The sequence below is a fragment of the Pseudophryne corroboree genome, chromosome 2, assembly GCF_028390025.1.
Source record: "Pseudophryne corroboree isolate aPseCor3 chromosome 2, aPseCor3.hap2, whole genome shotgun sequence".
Classification (NCBI taxonomy): Eukaryota; Metazoa; Chordata; class Amphibia; order Anura; family Myobatrachidae; genus Pseudophryne; species Pseudophryne corroboree.
In genome coordinates this window covers 1,014,370,787-1,014,389,570 of record NC_086445.1, presented here as the reverse complement: position 1 = coordinate 1,014,389,570, position 18,784 = coordinate 1,014,370,787, and the positions used below count along the sequence as shown (strand labels likewise).

General features: G+C 40.8%; 1 protein-coding gene across 10 annotated transcripts in view; it reads right to left on the bottom strand.

The window, feature by feature from the left end:
* Nucleotides 1-18,784, bottom strand: part of LOC135050278 (integumentary mucin C.1-like) — a 545,228-nt gene that overhangs the window by 36,500 nt on the left and 489,944 nt on the right. For 7 of the 10 annotated variants that reach the window (XM_063956666.1, XM_063956670.1, XM_063956668.1 and 4 more), the window contains 6 exons: nucleotides 11,057-11,200; nucleotides 9,544-9,687; nucleotides 8,264-8,407; nucleotides 6,490-6,633; nucleotides 4,999-5,142; nucleotides 3,109-3,252 (listed from right to left, as the gene is read on the bottom strand). In XM_063956666.1, coding sequence (XP_063812736.1) covers nucleotides 3,109-3,252; nucleotides 4,999-5,142; nucleotides 6,490-6,633; nucleotides 8,264-8,407; nucleotides 9,544-9,687; nucleotides 11,057-11,200 — 864 coding nt within the window. Of the gene's footprint in view, nucleotides 1-3,108; nucleotides 3,253-4,998; nucleotides 5,143-6,489; nucleotides 6,634-8,263; nucleotides 8,408-9,543; nucleotides 9,688-11,056; nucleotides 11,201-15,278; nucleotides 15,423-18,784 lie in introns of all 10 variants that reach the window. The other 3 variants (XM_063956667.1, XM_063956671.1, XM_063956669.1) reach the window with 3 other exon arrangements.

Sequence of the window (18,784 nt, the reverse complement as noted above, 5' to 3'; positions counted from 1 at the left end):
ATTTAGATATATTGAATTATGTTATAGTGTTCCCAAAGAGAAAAGTGTCCAGATTGATTTTCAGCCATTAGAGAACACGAGTCCAATGCAACTTTGTTGTGGTATCTATGGTGAGCTGAATATGTCTGTCAGGAAAAAAAATTCATTAGAGTACACGAGTCCAATGCAACTTTGTTGCTGGTATCCATGGTGAGCTGAATAGGTCGTCTGTCAGGAAAAAAAAAAATTCAGGTTTGTTACCATTTCGTTACACTATAGCACATGTATCACACAAAAACTTTGTTTCTGATTATAAGCAGTCGGCTGAAAACAGTAATCACAACTCCGCAATCAGACCCCTGGCTCAATAATTCTATTCCCATTCTTAAACGGAGTGTGGGAAATAAATGGAGCATATATATTTTGCACTGCAAGTATGATTTCCCAAGAGATTGCTCGAAATTGCTACAAGGTTATTCTGCTCTCTAAAAATTGTTTCATAGAAGATACACCATTGTTATAGCAGTAACCCACATATAAGTGTAAGATTGATATAAAGGATCATAATCAGAGAATCCATAGTGGCACAACATATGTACAAGTATAACACAATCAAAAACTAGAGAATTGATTGTAGTAACATAAGGAATGATAAAGGAAATTTCTCTAAGATCAAATCAGTGCCCCGGTGTAAATGGCGATCTCCCCTTCTGCTGTTGCTCCATGTGCCAGGGGCAGTGAATGGAAGCAATGAGAGTGGGAAGAAATGCCAGCACTGGTACAAAATGATAGCTGCAGTACAAGCAGCTTCTACTGTCTGTTTCATATACCCCCACCCCTGCTGTGAGAACACATTGCAGGGAGAGGGGTGTAGGCATACGACAGGGATGAGAGAGCCACTCTGAACACCTGGTAAATGTTGCTGTTTTTGTAAGGCAGAGATGCAGCTGAAAGATCCACGCTGTGCAGGCAGCCGCTCAAGACCTAGACGTCGGGTATCAATCCCGCACATCCAGAAGTGGTGTGCGTCCAGGCTCCCGATGACTTACATTTCACAACAGCTTGATCACATCAGCAGCTACCATCTATCATTCTGTCCTGGCGCTGGCATTTCTTCCCACACTCATTGCTTCTATTCACTGCCCCGGCACATGGAGCAACAGTAGAAGGGGGATCACCATTTACACCGGGGCACTGATTCTATCTATTGGAGAGAAATTTCCTTTATCATTCTTTATATGTTACTATCGATTCTCTATTTTTTGATTGTGATATACTTGTACATATGTGGTGCCACTACGGATTCTGATAATACACTTATATCAATGTTACACTTACATGTGGGTTACCGCTATAACAATGATGTATCTTATATGATACAATTTTAGAGAGCAGGATAACCTTGTAGCAATTTAGAGCAATCTCTCTTGGGAAATCATGCTTGCCGTGCAAAGAATATATGCTCCAGTTTCCCACACTCCGTTTAAGAATGGGAATAGAATTGAGCCAGGTGTCTGATTGCGGAGTTGTTACCGTTTCCAGCCGACTGCTTATAATAAGTTTTTTTGTGTGCGATACATGTGCTATAGCATAATGAACCAGTAGCAAACCTGAATTTTTCCTCTGCGACAGCCATCATATTCAGCTCACCATTGATACCAGCAACAAAGTTGCATTGGACTCGTATGCTCTAATAGCTGAAAATAAATCTGGATACTTTTCTCTTTGGGAACACTGGGGCAGATTTATTAAGCCTGGTGAAGTGATAAGGTGGAAGGTGATAAAGGACCAGCCAGTCAGCTCCCAACTCATTTTTTTCAATCCCAGTCTAACATCAAAGTTAGTACTAGCCAATCAGCTTCCTCATCACCTCTCACTCCACCATGCTTAATAAATCTGCCCCACTATAACATAATTTGATATGTCTAAATAGCCCAAGGATGCAATGACAAATTTATTCCTACACAATAACTACTGCATTTCTCTCATTTCTGAATGGACAAGGTTGCACTAGAATTGTGTGTCTGGATAGCTGAAGGATATATCAAGTAACTTTTCCTTAGAATTGTTATTACACAAAAGGTTCATTAGAGAAAACCGAACCTAAGTTTCCAATCATCCTTGCTCTAACTAAGGGGTACATTTACTAGGCAGTGATAAGAGCGGTGAAGTGAGCCAGTGGAGAAGTTGCCCATGGCAACCAGTCAACACTGAAGTAACATCTAAAATTTGCATACTATAAAATGATACAGAGCTGCCGATCGGTTGTTGGGGAAATATCTCCACTTGCTCACTTCTCCGCTCTCATCACTGCTTAGTAAATGTACCTCTTAGAGTATACTCTAACTTTGAAACAAGTGGTAAACACTGATGCACCTTTGTATTTACATATACTCTAGTTTTTAAAAAGTGGTGAACATTGACACATTACAAGATGCATGCTGAATGAAATGCTCTGCAGGGAGCTGCTGACATCCGTTTTCTTGATGAGATCAGAAATTTGTTCTATAGGATCTCAGATATAAAAGTACATAATAGAAATGGACACTTAATTTCTTTTTATATTTTCACCTTGCTGACAATCCGTAAAACTGCTCTGCCCTAATTTTGTATACAGTAAAGGAATAAAAACTTTAATTAGTAGAATACTATAGGGCAAAAATAATATTTTATTGTTTAACATTTCCAGGCTACTGTATCAAATAAGTTTCATATTATGCCTGTTAAAGACATTATAGAATGATACAAATAAAAGTTAAATTACTCATCAAATCATATCAAAGAGTGCCACACACTATGCCTTCTTTATCTGTAAACCCACTAGTTTCCCCTAACCCCCTGAAATACGCATTGCATTCTGCTTAGAGGCGCACCCCCAAACTAATACACAATATATTTCTGTACACATACAGCTTAAACATTGCCCTTTATTAGTTGGTTAATATTAAAAATATCTATCATAACTATTAAGACCAGTGCATCATCTCAGACAGTTTCTCTCCCGGATTAAGAATAAGGGATACACAAGCAAAACCTTTAGAGCTATGGGCCTAATTTATGTGTGCACCATCAAATCTGTAATCAATAGCACTACATGCTCCCACTCTACCACTGCACTCTATACTCTACCTGGGCTTTTGGGGTAAAAACACCATTTATCCCCGGGAACACTTGAATTAAAGCAGCAGCCTCTGGAATAGCATTCCTTATCGCTTATCCCGGGAAATCCACAATCTTCACGCTCTTTGATGTCTACACTACATTGCCGTTTATCTGGATGGAGCAGAGCACACATCAGGACAATAGGAAATATTACAATGCATAACAAAGTTGGGAGCTCTACTGCAAGTACTAACCATTGACCGTGTCAAATACATTTACAACACTTCAAACATGTCCTAGATACATAGAAAACACAGAGTTACCAAAGATTGCCCTCTGGAAATCATCATCAGTTGGTTACTACACATGAGTGGGCAGTGCCTTCTCTATATGCCTGCCCATTTGTGCATCATAAGAGCATAACTGACAGTTAACCTGGGCATACACTATACAATTATCTGGCAGACAATCTGTCTGGTTGGAATGAAAATCTGGTCATGTATCAACTATTTTTCCTAGACACTGGAATATGGAGAAAAATGGGCAGGTTGTTTAGAACAAATATTCAACCTTTTTTGAACAACTATGTTTGTCCATTGTTTGGATGTAAATGGTGGATTGTGATTTGCTCTCATACATTACCAGATTTTCATTCCAACCAGCCAGATTGGAAAGATTGTCTGCCAGATAATTGTATACCTAGCTTTACTGATGATCTATGTACTTGGAAGGCTTTATTACTGGGTACCTCATGACTAAAGGCTCCAATCACTTATTGTATGAGCATAATATATGGTATTATGAGACAGTCTACAGGTTGAGTATCCCTTATCCAAAATGCTTGGGACCGGAAGTATTTTGGATATCGGATTTTTCTGTATTTTGGAATAATTGCATACCATAATGAGATATCATGGCGATGGGACCCAAATCTAAGCACAGAATGCATTTATGTTTCATATACACCTTATACACAGCCTGAAGGTAATTTTAGCCAATATTTTTAATAACTTTTTGCATTAAGCAGTGTATACATTCCCACAATTTACGTTTCATATACACAAAGCCTGAAGGTCTTACAATACAATATTTTTAGTAACTGTATTAAACAAAGTTTGTGTATATTGAGCCATCAGAAAACAAAGGTTTCATTATCTCACTCAAAATTCCGTATTTCGGAATATTTGGATATGGGATACTCAACCTGTATCACATTCTGTATTTATGTTCTCTGGTTTCCAGTTAATGGATATGAAGCATTCTTAAAAAATTATATGTGTGGGTTTGAATTTACTATGTTCTTCATGCCAAAACTAATGAGTGCACATTTATCCCAAATTATTTTATTACACAGTATATCCAAAACATGCGACATCCGATAGCCAATGAGAAGCCATTTTTAGAGTCCGTTAAATTCGGGTAAATCCAAACTAGCACTTCACTATTTTTAGTAGAGATCAAAATCCGCTCCCAATCTGCATTTATCCTGATGCATAATCATCTGGGTATGTAAAAAGTATGCATGATTTCATTACTTGCATGTAACTAGAATTGCTTGTTTTGAAGACGTTGTTCAGTGATGTATAGCTCATGGGGCGTACATGGCCTAGTGCTTACTAATCACAGGGCAATTTAGCTCCTTTGGTCAACTGATCATTTGAGTTTATCTGTGTTAGAATCTCAAATTATAGTTTTTTAGGAACAGTTAACTAGTTGAACAAACTGATCAACAGCTGATAATAGGAAATTTCCATTTAAAACAGTAACATTTTCTTATATACTGTCTGGCCATGGCCAAGAATAAGGGATACACAAGCAAAACTCTGAGCTATGGGCATAATTCATGTTTGTGCACCATCAAACCTGTAATCATTAGCACTACATGCTCCCACTCTACCACTGCACTCTATACTCTACCTGTGCTTTTGGGGTAAAAGCACCATTTATCCCCAGGAACACTTGAATTAAAGCAGCAGCCTCTGGAATAGCATTCCTTATCGCTTATCCCGGGAAATCCACAATCTTCACGCTCTGTGATGTCCACTCTACATTGCTTTTTATCTAGATGGAGCAGAACACACATCAGGACAATGGGAAATATCAATGCATGTGATGAAATTTGGGAGTTCTACTAAAAGTACTCTAACCCTTGACAGAGTCAAATATATAATTTCCAACATTGTAAACATGTCCCAGATACATAGAACACACTGATCTCTGAGCTTGCTCCCTGGAAATTAACATCAGTTGGCAATACACAAGTGCTGTGCTTGCTCTCTATATAAATAGAGCATAACCGACAGTTAAACTGGACATTAACTATACAATTATCTGGCAGACCATCTGTCTAGTAGGAATGAAAATCTGGTCAATTATTTTTCCTAAACCCTGAAATATCGTGAAAAATGGGTCAGACAAGTTGGTTAAAACAAGAATTCAACCAATTTGTTTGAGCAACTATTTTTGTCCATTTTCCTGTGTTTGGGAGTAAATGGTTGATTTTGATTTGCTCTTATACATTACCAGATCATTACAACCAGCCAGATTGGACAGATGGTCTGCCAGATAATTGTATAGTGTACAACTAGCTTTACTGACTGAGCCATGTACATGGAAGGATTTACTACTAGTTCACCTCATGACTGTAGGCTCCCATCATGTATTTATTGTATGTTACTAAGAGGTGTGAGCGTCATGTAGTATTATGAGGTACAATAATGTCTATCACATACTGTATTAATGTCTCTGGTTCTTAGTTAATATCTATGAAGCACTCAAAGTAGAGATGTGCAGGTTTGCATTTACTCAGTTTTTAACACCAAAATTAAGAGTTCAGATTTATGCTGGGTTTTTTTTCTTATTGGCCATCCTAAACACGTGACATCCGAGAGCTAATAAGAAGCCATTTTTAGAGCCAATTAAATGTCGGGGAAATCTGAACCGGCACATCTACTAAAAAGTGATCAAAATCTGCTCCCAATCTGTACTTACCCTGATGCATAATCCTCTAGGTATGTAAAAGTATGTGTGATTTTATTGCTTAGATGTAATTAGAATTGCCTGTGTTGAGGATGTTCAGTGAAGTATAGTTCATGCAGCGAACATGGCCTAGTTCTTACTCATCACAGGGCAATTTAGCTCCACTGATCATTTGGGTTCAGCCATGTTAAAAATCACAAAGTATAATTTTTTTAGAAGCAGTTAACAGTTGAATACAGTTTGAACAGCTGATAACAGGAAATTTCCACTTAGACAATGGCATTTTCTTATATACTGTGACCATGGCCAAGAATGAGGGATACACAAGCAAATCTCAGAGCTATTGGTCCAATTCATGTTTGTGCACCATCAAACCTGTAATCATTAGCATTACATGCTCCCACTCTACCACTGCACTATATACTCTACCTGTGCTTTTGGGGTAAAAACACCATTTATCCCCAGGAACACTTGAATTAAAGCAGCAGCCTCTGGAATAGCATTCCTTATCACTTATCCCAGGAAATCCGCAATCTTCACGCTCTGTGATGTCCACACTGCATTGCCGTTTATCTGGATGGAGCAGAGCACACATCAGGACAATAGAAAATATTACAATGACTGACAAGGAAGTTTGGAGCTCTATTGCAAGGTCTAACCCTTGACAGTGCCAAAATCATAATTGGCAACATTGCAAACATGTCCCAGATACATAGGAAACACTGTTACCCAAGATTGCCCTCTGGAAATTTGTGTAATATCATAAAAAAGCATAACTGACAGTTAAGCTGGGCATACACTATACAATTATGTGGTAGACCATCTGTCTGTTAATCTGTCTGGTTGGAATGAAAATCTGGTCATGTATCAATTATTTTTCCTAGACACTGGAATATGGAGATAGAGATATAGATATATAGATATAAAGACATTCAGACAATTGGTTAGAATATGTAACCTTTTTTGAACTATTTGTCCATTTTCCATGGTTTTGTAGTAAAAGGTTGATTGTGATTTCCTCTCATACATTACCAAATTCTCATTCTTACAAGCCAGATTGGAAAGATGGTCTGCCAGATAATTGTATACCTATCTTTACTGATGGATCTATGTACTTGGAAGGCTTTATTACAGGTGTAGTAGGGTATGCCGGTGGCCGGGGGTCCCGGGTACCAGCACTAGAAGCCCAACCACCGGCATACCAACAGCATGGGGAGCGCAAATGAGCCCCTTGTGGGCTCGCTGCGCTCACCACGCTGCGGGCATGGCTATTTCTCCCTCCAGGGGGGTCGTGGATCCCCAAGAGGGAGAAAAAGTGCTGGTAGTCGGGATTCCGGCGCCAGTATCCCGACAGTCGGCCACATGAAGACCACCCTTTATTACTGGTGTACCTCATGACTTAAGGCTCCCATCACTTATTTATTGTATAAGCATCATAGTATTATGAAAATAATGTGCATCACATTCTGTATTTATGTCTCAGGTTCCCAGTTAATATAATTATAAAAAAAAATAAAAAAATAAAATAGTACAGGTTTGAATTTACTCTGTTCTTAAAACTAATGTGAGTTCAGATTTATCCCAATTTCTTATTATACAGTATATCCAAAACATAAGACATACAATAAGAAGCCATTTTCAGAGCCCGTTAAATTCAAGCAAATCCAAACTAGCACTTCACTATTTTTAGTAGAGATCAAAAGTCGCTCCCAATCTGTATTTAACCTGATGCATAATCATCTGGGTATGTAAAAGTATGTGTGATTTCATTTACTTGCATGCAATTAGAATTGCCAATTTTGAAGATGTTGTGCAGTGATGTACAGTTCATGGAGCGTACATGGCCCTAGTGCTTACTTATCACAGGGCAATTTAGTTCCTTTAGTCAACTGATCATTTGGGTTCAGCTGTGTTAAAATCAAAGTAATTTTTTAGTAGCAGTTAATCTATGTTAAAAATCACGTCTTTTTTTAATTTATTTTTTTGGAACAGTTAACCAGTTGAACAAACTTTGAACATCAGCTGATAACAGGAAATTTCCACTTAAACAATGACATTTTCTTATATACGGTCTGACCATGGCTAAGAATAAGGGATACACAAGCAAAACTCTGAGCTATGGGCATAATTCATGTTTGTGCTCCATCAAATCTAATCAATATCATTACATGCTCCCACTCTACCACTGCACTCTATACTCTACCTGTGCGTTTGGGGTAAAAACACCATTTGTCCCCGGGAACACTTGAATTAAAGCAGCAGCCTCTGGAATAGCATTCCTTATCACTTATCCCAGGAAATCCACAATCTTCACGCTCTGTGATGTCCACACTACATTGCTGTTTATCTGGACGGAACAGAGCACACATCAGGACAATAGAAAATTACTACAATCTACGACAAAGAAATTCAGAAGCTCTACTGCAAGTATGCTAGGAGATATCAAATACTAAAGTAGCGCAGACCTTTAGAAATAATGATCATAATATGATCATTCAATATCAGCTTCCAAACACACTTTAAGGGTCGTTTTAAGCCAATTTCAACGCGCCGAAACAAGAAACGATGAACATCCATTGGAAAATTGTATTTTTTGGCAAGAATACAGCTGAAATGTGGGCTGTTTTTACAACTGGGCTCAATAACTACACACTCATTTGTTCATTCCAATGGTCAAACATAAGTAGTAAATTCAAACTAGTGTGGCTTAAGGTGGTCAAGGAACAAATGGATAAAAAAAAAAAAAAAACCCCACACAAGTGTGCTTTCAAAGCATTTCAATCTGACGGGAAGGCAGAATCATTCCAGTTCTACAAGGAATATATAAAAAAAAAAAAATATATTAAATAAAAAAATCAGCAGCTAAAATAGAAAATGTAAAACAAAATTGCAAAGGAGAGTAAATTAACCCCCAAAAAGTTCAAGTATTTAAATGGTAAAGGGAAAAAAAAAAAAGGAGCATATTGGAACATTAAAGGGCGAGTTGGATGTCTTGATTAATGATAGGGAAAAATTGTGCACCATCAAATCTGTAATCAATAGCACTACATGTTTCCACTCTGCCACTGCACTCCATACTCTACCTGTGCTTTTGGGGTAAAAACACCATTTATCCCTGGAAACACTTGAATCAAAACGGGCTGCTTTAAAGATGTTGTTCAGTGATGTATAGTTTATAGAGCGTACGTAGCCTAGCGCTCACTTCACAGGGCAATTTAGCTCCTTTGGTCAACTGATTGTGATTTTAACACAGATGAAACCAAATAAAGTATAATTTTTTGGGAACAGTTAAACTGATCAACAGCTGATAAAAGGAAGTTTCCACTTAGTGATATTTTCTTATATACTGTCTGACCATGGCTAAGAATAAGGGATACACAAGCAAAACTCAGAGCTATGAGCATAATTCATGTTTGTGCACCATCAAATCTGTAATCCATAGCACTACATGCTCCCACTCTACCATTGCACTCTATACTATACCTTTGCTTTTGGGGTAAAAACACCATTTATCCCCAAGAACACTTGAATTAAAGCAGCAGCCTCTGGAATAGCATTCCTTATCGCTTATCCCAGGAAATCCGCAATCTTCACGCTCTGTGATGTCCACACTACATTGCTTTTTATCTAGATGGAGCAGAACACACATCAGGACAATAGGAAATATTACAATGCATGACAAGAAATTTGGGAGTTCTACTAAGTACTCTAACCCTTGGCAGTATCAAATATATAATCGCCAACATTGCAAACATGTCCCAGATACAAAGAACACACTGTTACCCAATATTGTTCCCTGGAAATTAACATCAGTTGGCTACTGTGCACGAGTGCTGTGCTTACTCTCTATATGCCCACCCATTTGTTTGACCTCATAAAAAGAGCATAACTGACAGTTAAGCTGAGTGTTTACTATACAATTATCTGGTAGACCATCTGTCTGGTAGGAATGAAAATCTGGTCAAGTATCAACTATTTTTCCTAAACCCTGAAATACCGTGAAAAATGGTCAGACAAGTTGGTTAAACCAAAAATTCAACCAATTTGTTTGAACAACTATTTTTGTCCATTTCCAGTGTGGAGTAAATGGTTGATTGTGATTTGCTCTTATACATTACCAAATCATTCCAACCAGCCAGATTGGACAGATGGTCTGCCAGATAATTGTATAGTGTATAACTAGCTTTACTGATGGATCTATGCACCTGGAAGGCTTCATTACTAGTGCACCTCATGACTAGGCTCCCATCACGTATTTATTGTATGTTAATACTACATGATGCTCACACCTCTAAGTAGTATGAGACACAAAGTCTATCATACTGTATTACGGTCTCTGGTTCTTAGTTAATATCTATGAAGCATTCTCTAAATAGAGATGCGCAGGTCTGTATTAACTCAGTTTAACACCAAAATTAAGACTAGTTCAGATTTATCCCGTTTTTTTCTTATTGGCCATTCTAAACACGTGACATCAGAGAGCCAGTAAGAAGCCATTTTTAGAGCCAGTTACATTTCGGGGGAAATCTAAACCTGCACATCTCTACTAAAAATAGTGATCAAAATCTGCTCCCAATCTGTACTTTCCCTGATGCATAATTATCTGGGAATGTAAGCATGTGTGATTTTATTGCTTACATGTAATTAGAATTGCCTGTGTTGAAGTTTCAGTGAAGTATAGTTCATGCAGCATACATGACCTAGTTCTTACTTATCACAGGGCAAATTAGCTCCACTGATCATTTGGGTTCAGCTATGTTAAAAATCATAAAGTATAGTTTTTTAGAAGCCGTTAACAGTTGAATAAACTGAACAGCTGATAACAGGACATTTCCACTTAGACAATGGCATTTTCTTATATACTGTGACCATGGCCAAGAATGAGGGCTACACAAGCAAATCTCAGAGCTATGGTCTAATTTGTGTTTGTGCACAATCAAACCTGAGATCCATAGCATTACATGCTCCCACTCTACCACTGCACTCTATACTCTACCTGTGCTTTTGGGGAAAAAACACCATTTGTCCCCGGGAACACTTGAATTAAAGCAGCAGCCTCTGGAATAACATTCCTTATCACTTATCCCGGGAAAGCCACAATCTTCACGCTCTGTGATGTCCACACTACATTGCCGTTTATCTGGATGGAGCAGAATACATATCAGGACAATAGGAAACATTTCAATGCACGACCAGAAAGTTGGAAGCTCTACTGCAAGTATGCTAGGAGACATAAAATACTAAAGTAGGGGAGACCTTTGGAAATATCGATCATAATGTGACCACATTCAATATCAGCTTCCAAACACACTATAAGGGTCTAAAACTTAGCCGTTTAATTTTAGAAAAGCTAATTTTAACTTGCTGAAACAATGATGGACATCTATTGGGAAGTTGTATTTCATGGTAAGAATTTGGCTGAAGTGTGGGCTGTTTTTACAACTGCTCAATAAGTACACTAATTTGTTCATTCACAAGGTCAAACCTAAGTAGTAAATTCAAATAAGTGTGGCTTTACAAGGTCAAGGAACAAATAAAATAAAAAAAGGGTGCTTTCATAGCATTTAAGTCTGATGGGAAGGCGGAATCATTCCAGTTCTACAAGGAATGTAACAAAATGCAAAAAATTAAATCAGCAGCTAAAATGGTGGTGTGTGTGTGTGTGTGTGTGTGTGTGTGTGTGTGTGTGTGTGTGTGTGTGTGTGTGTGTGGGGGGGGGGGGGGTTGAGAAGAGGGAGAGCAAGACAACCCCCCAAAAAGTAATTTATGTTTATAAACAGTAGAATTTATAAAAGGAGAATATTAGACCATTACAGAGAGAGTCTAATGTCTTCATAGGGAAAAAGATTTATTGAATAAATCCTTTTCATCAGTAGTCACAAGAGGGGACTGGTTGACATGAGTAGTGCTCAACATATGCTATAATGACAGATTGCTAAATACTTGGTTAAATGATGAAGTAGTCCAGGAGAGACTAAGTTAAAGATAAATGAATCTCCTGGACCGGACAGACTTCACCCCAGGGTTCTTATGGAACTTAACTCTGAGCTATTGAGGCCCCTATATTTAGTCCAAATATTTAAAAAGGAAATTAACACTCATCCCGGTAACTATAGACTGGTAAGTTTGACATCTATAGTGGGGAAAATACTGGAAGGTATAAGGGATAGCATACCAGAGTACTTGGATACCGTCAAGGTTATTTATAGGAATCACAATGGTTTTGTGAAGGACAGGTCATGTCAAACTATCTTAAGCTTCTACAAGAAAGTGAGCGATAATTTTGATCAGAGTAAAGCAGTGAATGTGGCCTTTTTGGACTTTGCCAAGGCCTTTGACAAAGTCCCTCATAAGAGACTAATTTTCAAATTAGGAGAGCTTAGGGTAGGAAGCACTATTTGTACTTGGACGAGTAATTGGCTGAACAAATGGGACCAGTTGGGATTAATGGGATGTTCTCTGAATTAGCCTCAGTGCTTAGTGGAATACTGCAGAGTTCAGTACTCTGACCACTGCTGGTTAACATTCATTAATGACCTAGGAGTGGGCCTAGAAAGCAGTGTCAATTTTCGCAGATACAGAACGGTGTAGAGTAATTCAGACAAGGATGTAGAGTCTCTACAGAATGATTTATCTGGACTGGAGGTCTGGCAGACAAATGGAGAATGATGTTCAGTATATACAAAAATGTAACATTATGCACTTCAGGACTAAGAACAATCTGGCAGCCTATAAACTGAGGAAAATGAAGGGATAATGGTAGTTGAAAAGGATTTGGGAGTCTTCATCGATAAAAGATTTAATAGCCGTACACAATGTCAAAATGCAGGAACAAAAGCAGCTAAGGTGTTAGCATGCATAAAATGGGGAATGGAGACAAGGGATGAGTAATCCAGCCACTGTATAAATCATTGGTGCGGCCACACCTGGAATATTGTGTACAGTTCTGGGCACCTCACAAAAAATAGCACTACATGCTATGTAACCAATAGCACTACATGCTCCCACTCTACCACTGCACTCTATACTCTACTTGTGCTTTTGGGGTAAAAACACCATTTAGCCCCAGGAACACTTGCATTAAAGCAGCAGCCTATGGAATAACATTCTTTAGCGCTTATCCCGGGAAATCCACAATCTTTACGCTCTGATGTCCACACTGCATTGCCGTTTATCTGGATGGAGCAGAGCACACATCAGGACAATAGGAAATATTACAATGCATGACAAGAAATCTGGGAGTTCTACTGCAAGTACTCCAAGCCTTTAAAGAGTCAAATATATAATTTGCAACATTACAAACATGTCCCACATACATAGAACACACTGTTACCCGATATTGTTCCCTGGAAATTATCAGTTGGCTACTATGCACGAGTGCTGTGCTTGCTCTCTATATGCCCACTCATTTGTTTGACCTCATAGAAAGAGCATAACCAACAGGTAAACTGGGCATACACTACACAATTATCTGGCAGACCATCTGTCTGGTAGAAATGAAAATCTGGTCATGTGTCCAAGGGACACATGACCAGGAAAGTGTTCATAGTAAGAGCTGAAATGATTTAGAATTATCTGCCAGAGAAGGTAGTAATAGTGGACTCAGTCAATACGTTTAAAAATGGATTAGATAAATTCCTAACTCAAAGAAATATCCAAGGATACAGCATTTTGTACTGATTTAGTGCCTCATACTAGTGGGATATCGTGTACTGATGAATGCAGTGTAAAGTGGGTATGTAGTGTAGGGATTTAATGCTGTGTGAAGGGTTAGTGAGGTAGTGCAGCATATAGGGGAGATGTAGTGCAGTTATGTGATGTGGGGAACATGTTGCTGTTGAGAAGGGATATCAGGGAGACATTGGAGGCATTTGGGACACAAGGGAGAAAGCATCTGGGGAAAGTGCTGCTGTGGATTGCGCACTGATAACAGGGTGCAAAGTGCCTCGTATTTCTCTAGCGGGTGGGGAGAATATATATTTTTTACACCTGGATCCACCACTCACTAATCCCATCAGGTCCTGCTTCAGGCTAGCTACTGTGATCAGAGCTCAGCTGGGAGCCGGCAGCAGCAGGAGCTTACAAGCCAGGACAGAGCAGTTAAGCGACAGCAGCAAGGAGCATAAAAAAAAAAAATGGCCACGGGGAGGAGGATTGCCGTGCATGACCAGCAGCAGCTCCTCCTTCCATGGGCCTTTGCAGAGACAGCGACACCATCTCCCCGCAGCCATGGCGCAGTCCAGCCTCCCACCACCAACCCACAAAGAGCACAAGCAATAATGTGCGACATGTGTGAGGGGCATTACTAAGTGGTATTATGTGCATAATGGCATTACTAATGTGGTGCACAGGGAATTAATATGGGGCATAATGTGTATAAGGATGCCAATACTGTGTGGCATAACGTGTAGTGTATAATGGTCACTACTGTGTGGTGTAATGTGAATAAGGATTGCTATTGTGTGGTTTAATGTCAAGAAGCATTACAGTAGGGTATAATGTCAACAAGGAACCTTACAGTGGGTAATGCTGTGAGGTGTAATGTTAAAAAGGGACACTATAGTATTATATGTGAACATACTAGTGTGTGGCGTAACCTGAATTGGGGGTACCGTTGTGTGGCTATGCCTGCTCCCAGTAATAACACCAGGTTTCGGCCTGTGCACATTCGGCTTTGGGTGAGGGGTGATGGATGTTTGTGACTGCTGCTGTGATATTTGCTGGGAGAAGGGAGCTAGTGGCAGTGCTAGGGGGCACCAGCCAAAATCTGGCCTAGGGCATCACATTGGTTAGGGTCGGCTCTGACCCCGACGCATAATCACCACAACATGTTTGATTTCATTACTTGTATGTGATTAGAATTGCCGGTGTTGAAGATGTTGTTCAGTGATGTATAGTTAATGGAGGGTACATGGCCTAGTGCTTACTTATCACAGGGGAATTTAGCTCCTTTGGTCAACTGATCATTTGGGTTCACCCGTGTTAAAAATCACTCTATATCTGTCTTTTTTTAGGAACAGTTACACTTTGAACAGCTGATATCAGAAACTACCCACTTATACAATGACATTTTCTTATATACTGTCTGTCCATGGCCAAGAATAAGGGATACACATGCAAAACTCTTAGCATTATGGGCATAATTTGTGTTTGTGCCCCATCAAATCTAATCCATAGCATTACATGCTCCCACTCTACCACTGCACTCTATACTCTACCTGTGCTTTTGGGGTAAAAACACCATTTACCCCCAGGAACGCTTGAATTAAAGCAACAGCCTCTGGAATAGCATTCCTTATCACTTATCCCAGGAAAACCGCAATCTTCACGCTCTGTGATGTCCACACTACATTGCTGTTTATCTGGATGGAGCAGAGCACAACATCAGGACATAGGAAATATTACAATGCATGACAAGAAAGTTGGGAGCTCTACTGCAAGTACTGTAACCCTTGACAGTGCCAAATACATAATTAGCAATACTGCAAACATGTCCCAGATACATAGGAAACACTGTTATCAGAGATTGCCCCCTGGAGTGGGCGGTGCTTGCTCTCTACATGCCCGCCCATTTGTGCGACATCATAAAATAAAGTGCATAACTGACAGTTAAGCTGGGCATACATTATACAATTATCTGTCAGACCATCTGTCCAATCTGTTTGGTTAGAATGAAAATCTGGCAACAGTACAGTTGGAGCAATGCTAGTTATGGCTCAGTCTGTCTGGGCGCACCTGCCCAGGCATGACTAGCGACTAAAAACTCCATCCAGACGGGAGCACCCATGACAGATGCCCCTCATTCACTAGAATGGGAGAGCATCTCTGCACTCATGGTGTGTTTAGGTGGATGGATCACCTAGTCATGCTGCGAGTACACACCTGTGATGGAGCTGCCTCAGATGAGTGCAGCTCCCTCTGTGCATCAACTATTTTTCCTAAACACTGGAAAATGGAGAAAAATTGTCAGACAAGTTGGTTAACTAAATATTAAACCAATTTGTTTAAACAACCATTTTTGTTAATTTCTCTATCGTCCTAGTGGATGCTGGGGTTCCTGAAAGGACCATGGGGAATAGCAGCTCCGCAGGAGACAGGGCACAAAAAGTAAAGCTTTTCCAGATCAGGTGGTGTGCACTGGCTCCTCCCCCTATGACCCTCCTCCAGACTCCAGTTAGATTTTTGTGCCCGGCCGAGAAGGGTGCAATTCTAGGTGGCTCTCATAAAGAGCTGCTTAGAGAAAGTTTAGCTTAGGTTTTTTATTTTACAGTGATTCCTGCTGGCAACAGGATCACTGCAACGAGGGACAGAGGGGAGAAGAAGTGAACTCACCTGCGTGCAGGATGGATTGGCTTCTTGGCTACTGGACATCAGCTCCAGAGGGACGATCACAGGTACAGCCTGGATGGTCACCGGAGCCGCGCCGCCGGCCCCCTTGCAGATGCTGAAGTAAGAAGAGGTCCAGAATCGGCGGCTGAAGACTCCTGCAGTCTTCTAAAGGTAGCGCACAGCACTGCAGCTGTGCGCCATTTTCCTCTCAGCACACTTCACACGCAGTCACTGAGGGTGCAGGGCGCTGGGGGGGGGCGCCCTGGGAGGCAAATGTAAACCTATATAAAGGCTAAAAATACCTCACATATAGCCCCCAGAGGCTATATGGAGATATTTAACCCCTGCCTGTATTCACAAAATAGCGGGAGACGAGCCCGCCGAAAAAGGGGCGGGGCCTCTCTCCTCAGCACACGGCGCCATTTCCTCTCACAGCTCCGCTGGTCAGGACGGCTCCCAGGTCTCTCCCCTGCACTGCACTACAGAAACAGGGTAAAACAGAGAGGGGGGGCAAATTTAATGGCAATATCTTGATATATATAAAGCAGCTATAAGGGAGCACTTATTATAAGGCTATCCCTGTCATATATAGCGCTTTTTGGTGTGTGCTGGCAGACTCTCCCTCTGTCTCCCCAAAGGGCTAGTGGGTCCTGTCTTCGTTTAGAGCATTCCCTGTGTGTCTGCTGTGTGTCGGTACGTGTGTGTCGACATGTATGAGGACGATATTGGTGTGGAGGCGGAGCAATTGCCAAATATGGGGATGTCACCTCCTAGGGGGTCGACACCAGAATGGATGCCTTTATTTATGGAATTACGGGATAGTGTCAACACGCTAAAGCAGTCGTTTGACGACATGAGGCGGCCGGACAATCAATTAGTGCCTGTCCAGGCGCCTCAAACACCGTCAGGGGCTGTAAAACGCCCTTTGCCTCAGTCGGTCGACACAGACCCAGACACAGGCACTGATTCCAGTGGTGACGGTGACGAATCAACCGTATTTTCCAGTAGGGCCACACGTTATATGATTTTGGCAATGAAGGAGGCGTTACATTTAGCTGATACTACAGGTACCACTAAACAGGGTATTATGTGGGGTATGAAAAAACTACCTATAGTTTTTCCTGAATCAGAAGAATTAAATGACGTGTGTGATGAAGCGTGGGTTGCCCCTGATAAAAAGCTGATAATTTCAAAGAAATTATTGGCATTATACCCTTTCCCGCCAGAGGTTAGGGAGCGCTGGGAAACACCTCCTAGGGTGGACAAGGCGCTAACACGCTTATCAAAACAAGTGGCGTTACCTTCTCCTGAGACGGCCGCACTTAAAGATCCATCAGATAGGAGGATGGAAAATATCCAAAAAAGTATATACACACATGCAGGTGTTATACTACGACCAGCTATAGCGACTGCCTGGATGTGCAGTGCTGGGGTAGTTTGGTCAGAGTCCCTGATTGAAAATATTGATACCCTGGACAGGGACAATATTTTACTGTCGTTAGAACAAATAAAGGATGCATTTCTTTATATGCGTGATGCACAGAGGGATATCTGCACACTGGCATCACGGGTAAGTGCTATGTCCATTTCGGCCAGAAGAGCTTTATGGACGCGACAGTGGACAGGCGATGCGGATTCAAAACGGCATATGGAAGTTTTGCCGTATAAAGGGGAGGAGTTATTTGGAGTCGGTCTATCAGATTTGGTGGCCACGGCTACAGCCGGGAAATCCACCTTTCTACCTCAAGTCACTCCCCAACAGAAAAAGGCACCGACTTTTCAACCGCAGCCCTTTCGTTCCTTTAAAAATAAGAGAGCAAAGGGCTATTCATATCTGCCACGAGGCAGAGGTCGAGGGAAGAAACAGCAACAGGCAGCTCCTTCCCAGGAACAGAAGCCCTCCCCGGCTTCTACAAAAGCCTCAGCATGACGCTGGGGCTTCTCAAGCGGACTCGGGGACGGTGGGAGGTCGTCTCAAAAATTACAGCGCGCAGTGGGCTCACTCGCAGGTAGATCCCTGGATCCTGCAGATAATATTTCAGGGGTACAGGTTGGAATTAGAGACAGATCCACCTCGCCGTTTCCTGAAGTCTGCTTTACCAACGTCCCCTTCCGAAAGGGAGACGGTTTTGGAAGCCATTCACAAGCTGTACTCTCAGCAGGTGATAGTCAAGGTACCTCTTCTACAACAAGGGAAGGGGTATTATTCCACTCTATTTGTGGTACCGAAGCCGGATGGCTCGGTAAGGCCTATTCTAAATCTGAAGTCCTTGAACCTGTACATAAAGAAGTTCAAGTTCAAGATGGAGTCACTCAGAGCAGTGATAGCGAACCTGGAAGAAGGGGACTTTATGGTATCCTTGGACATCAAGGATGCGTATCTCCACGTTCCAAT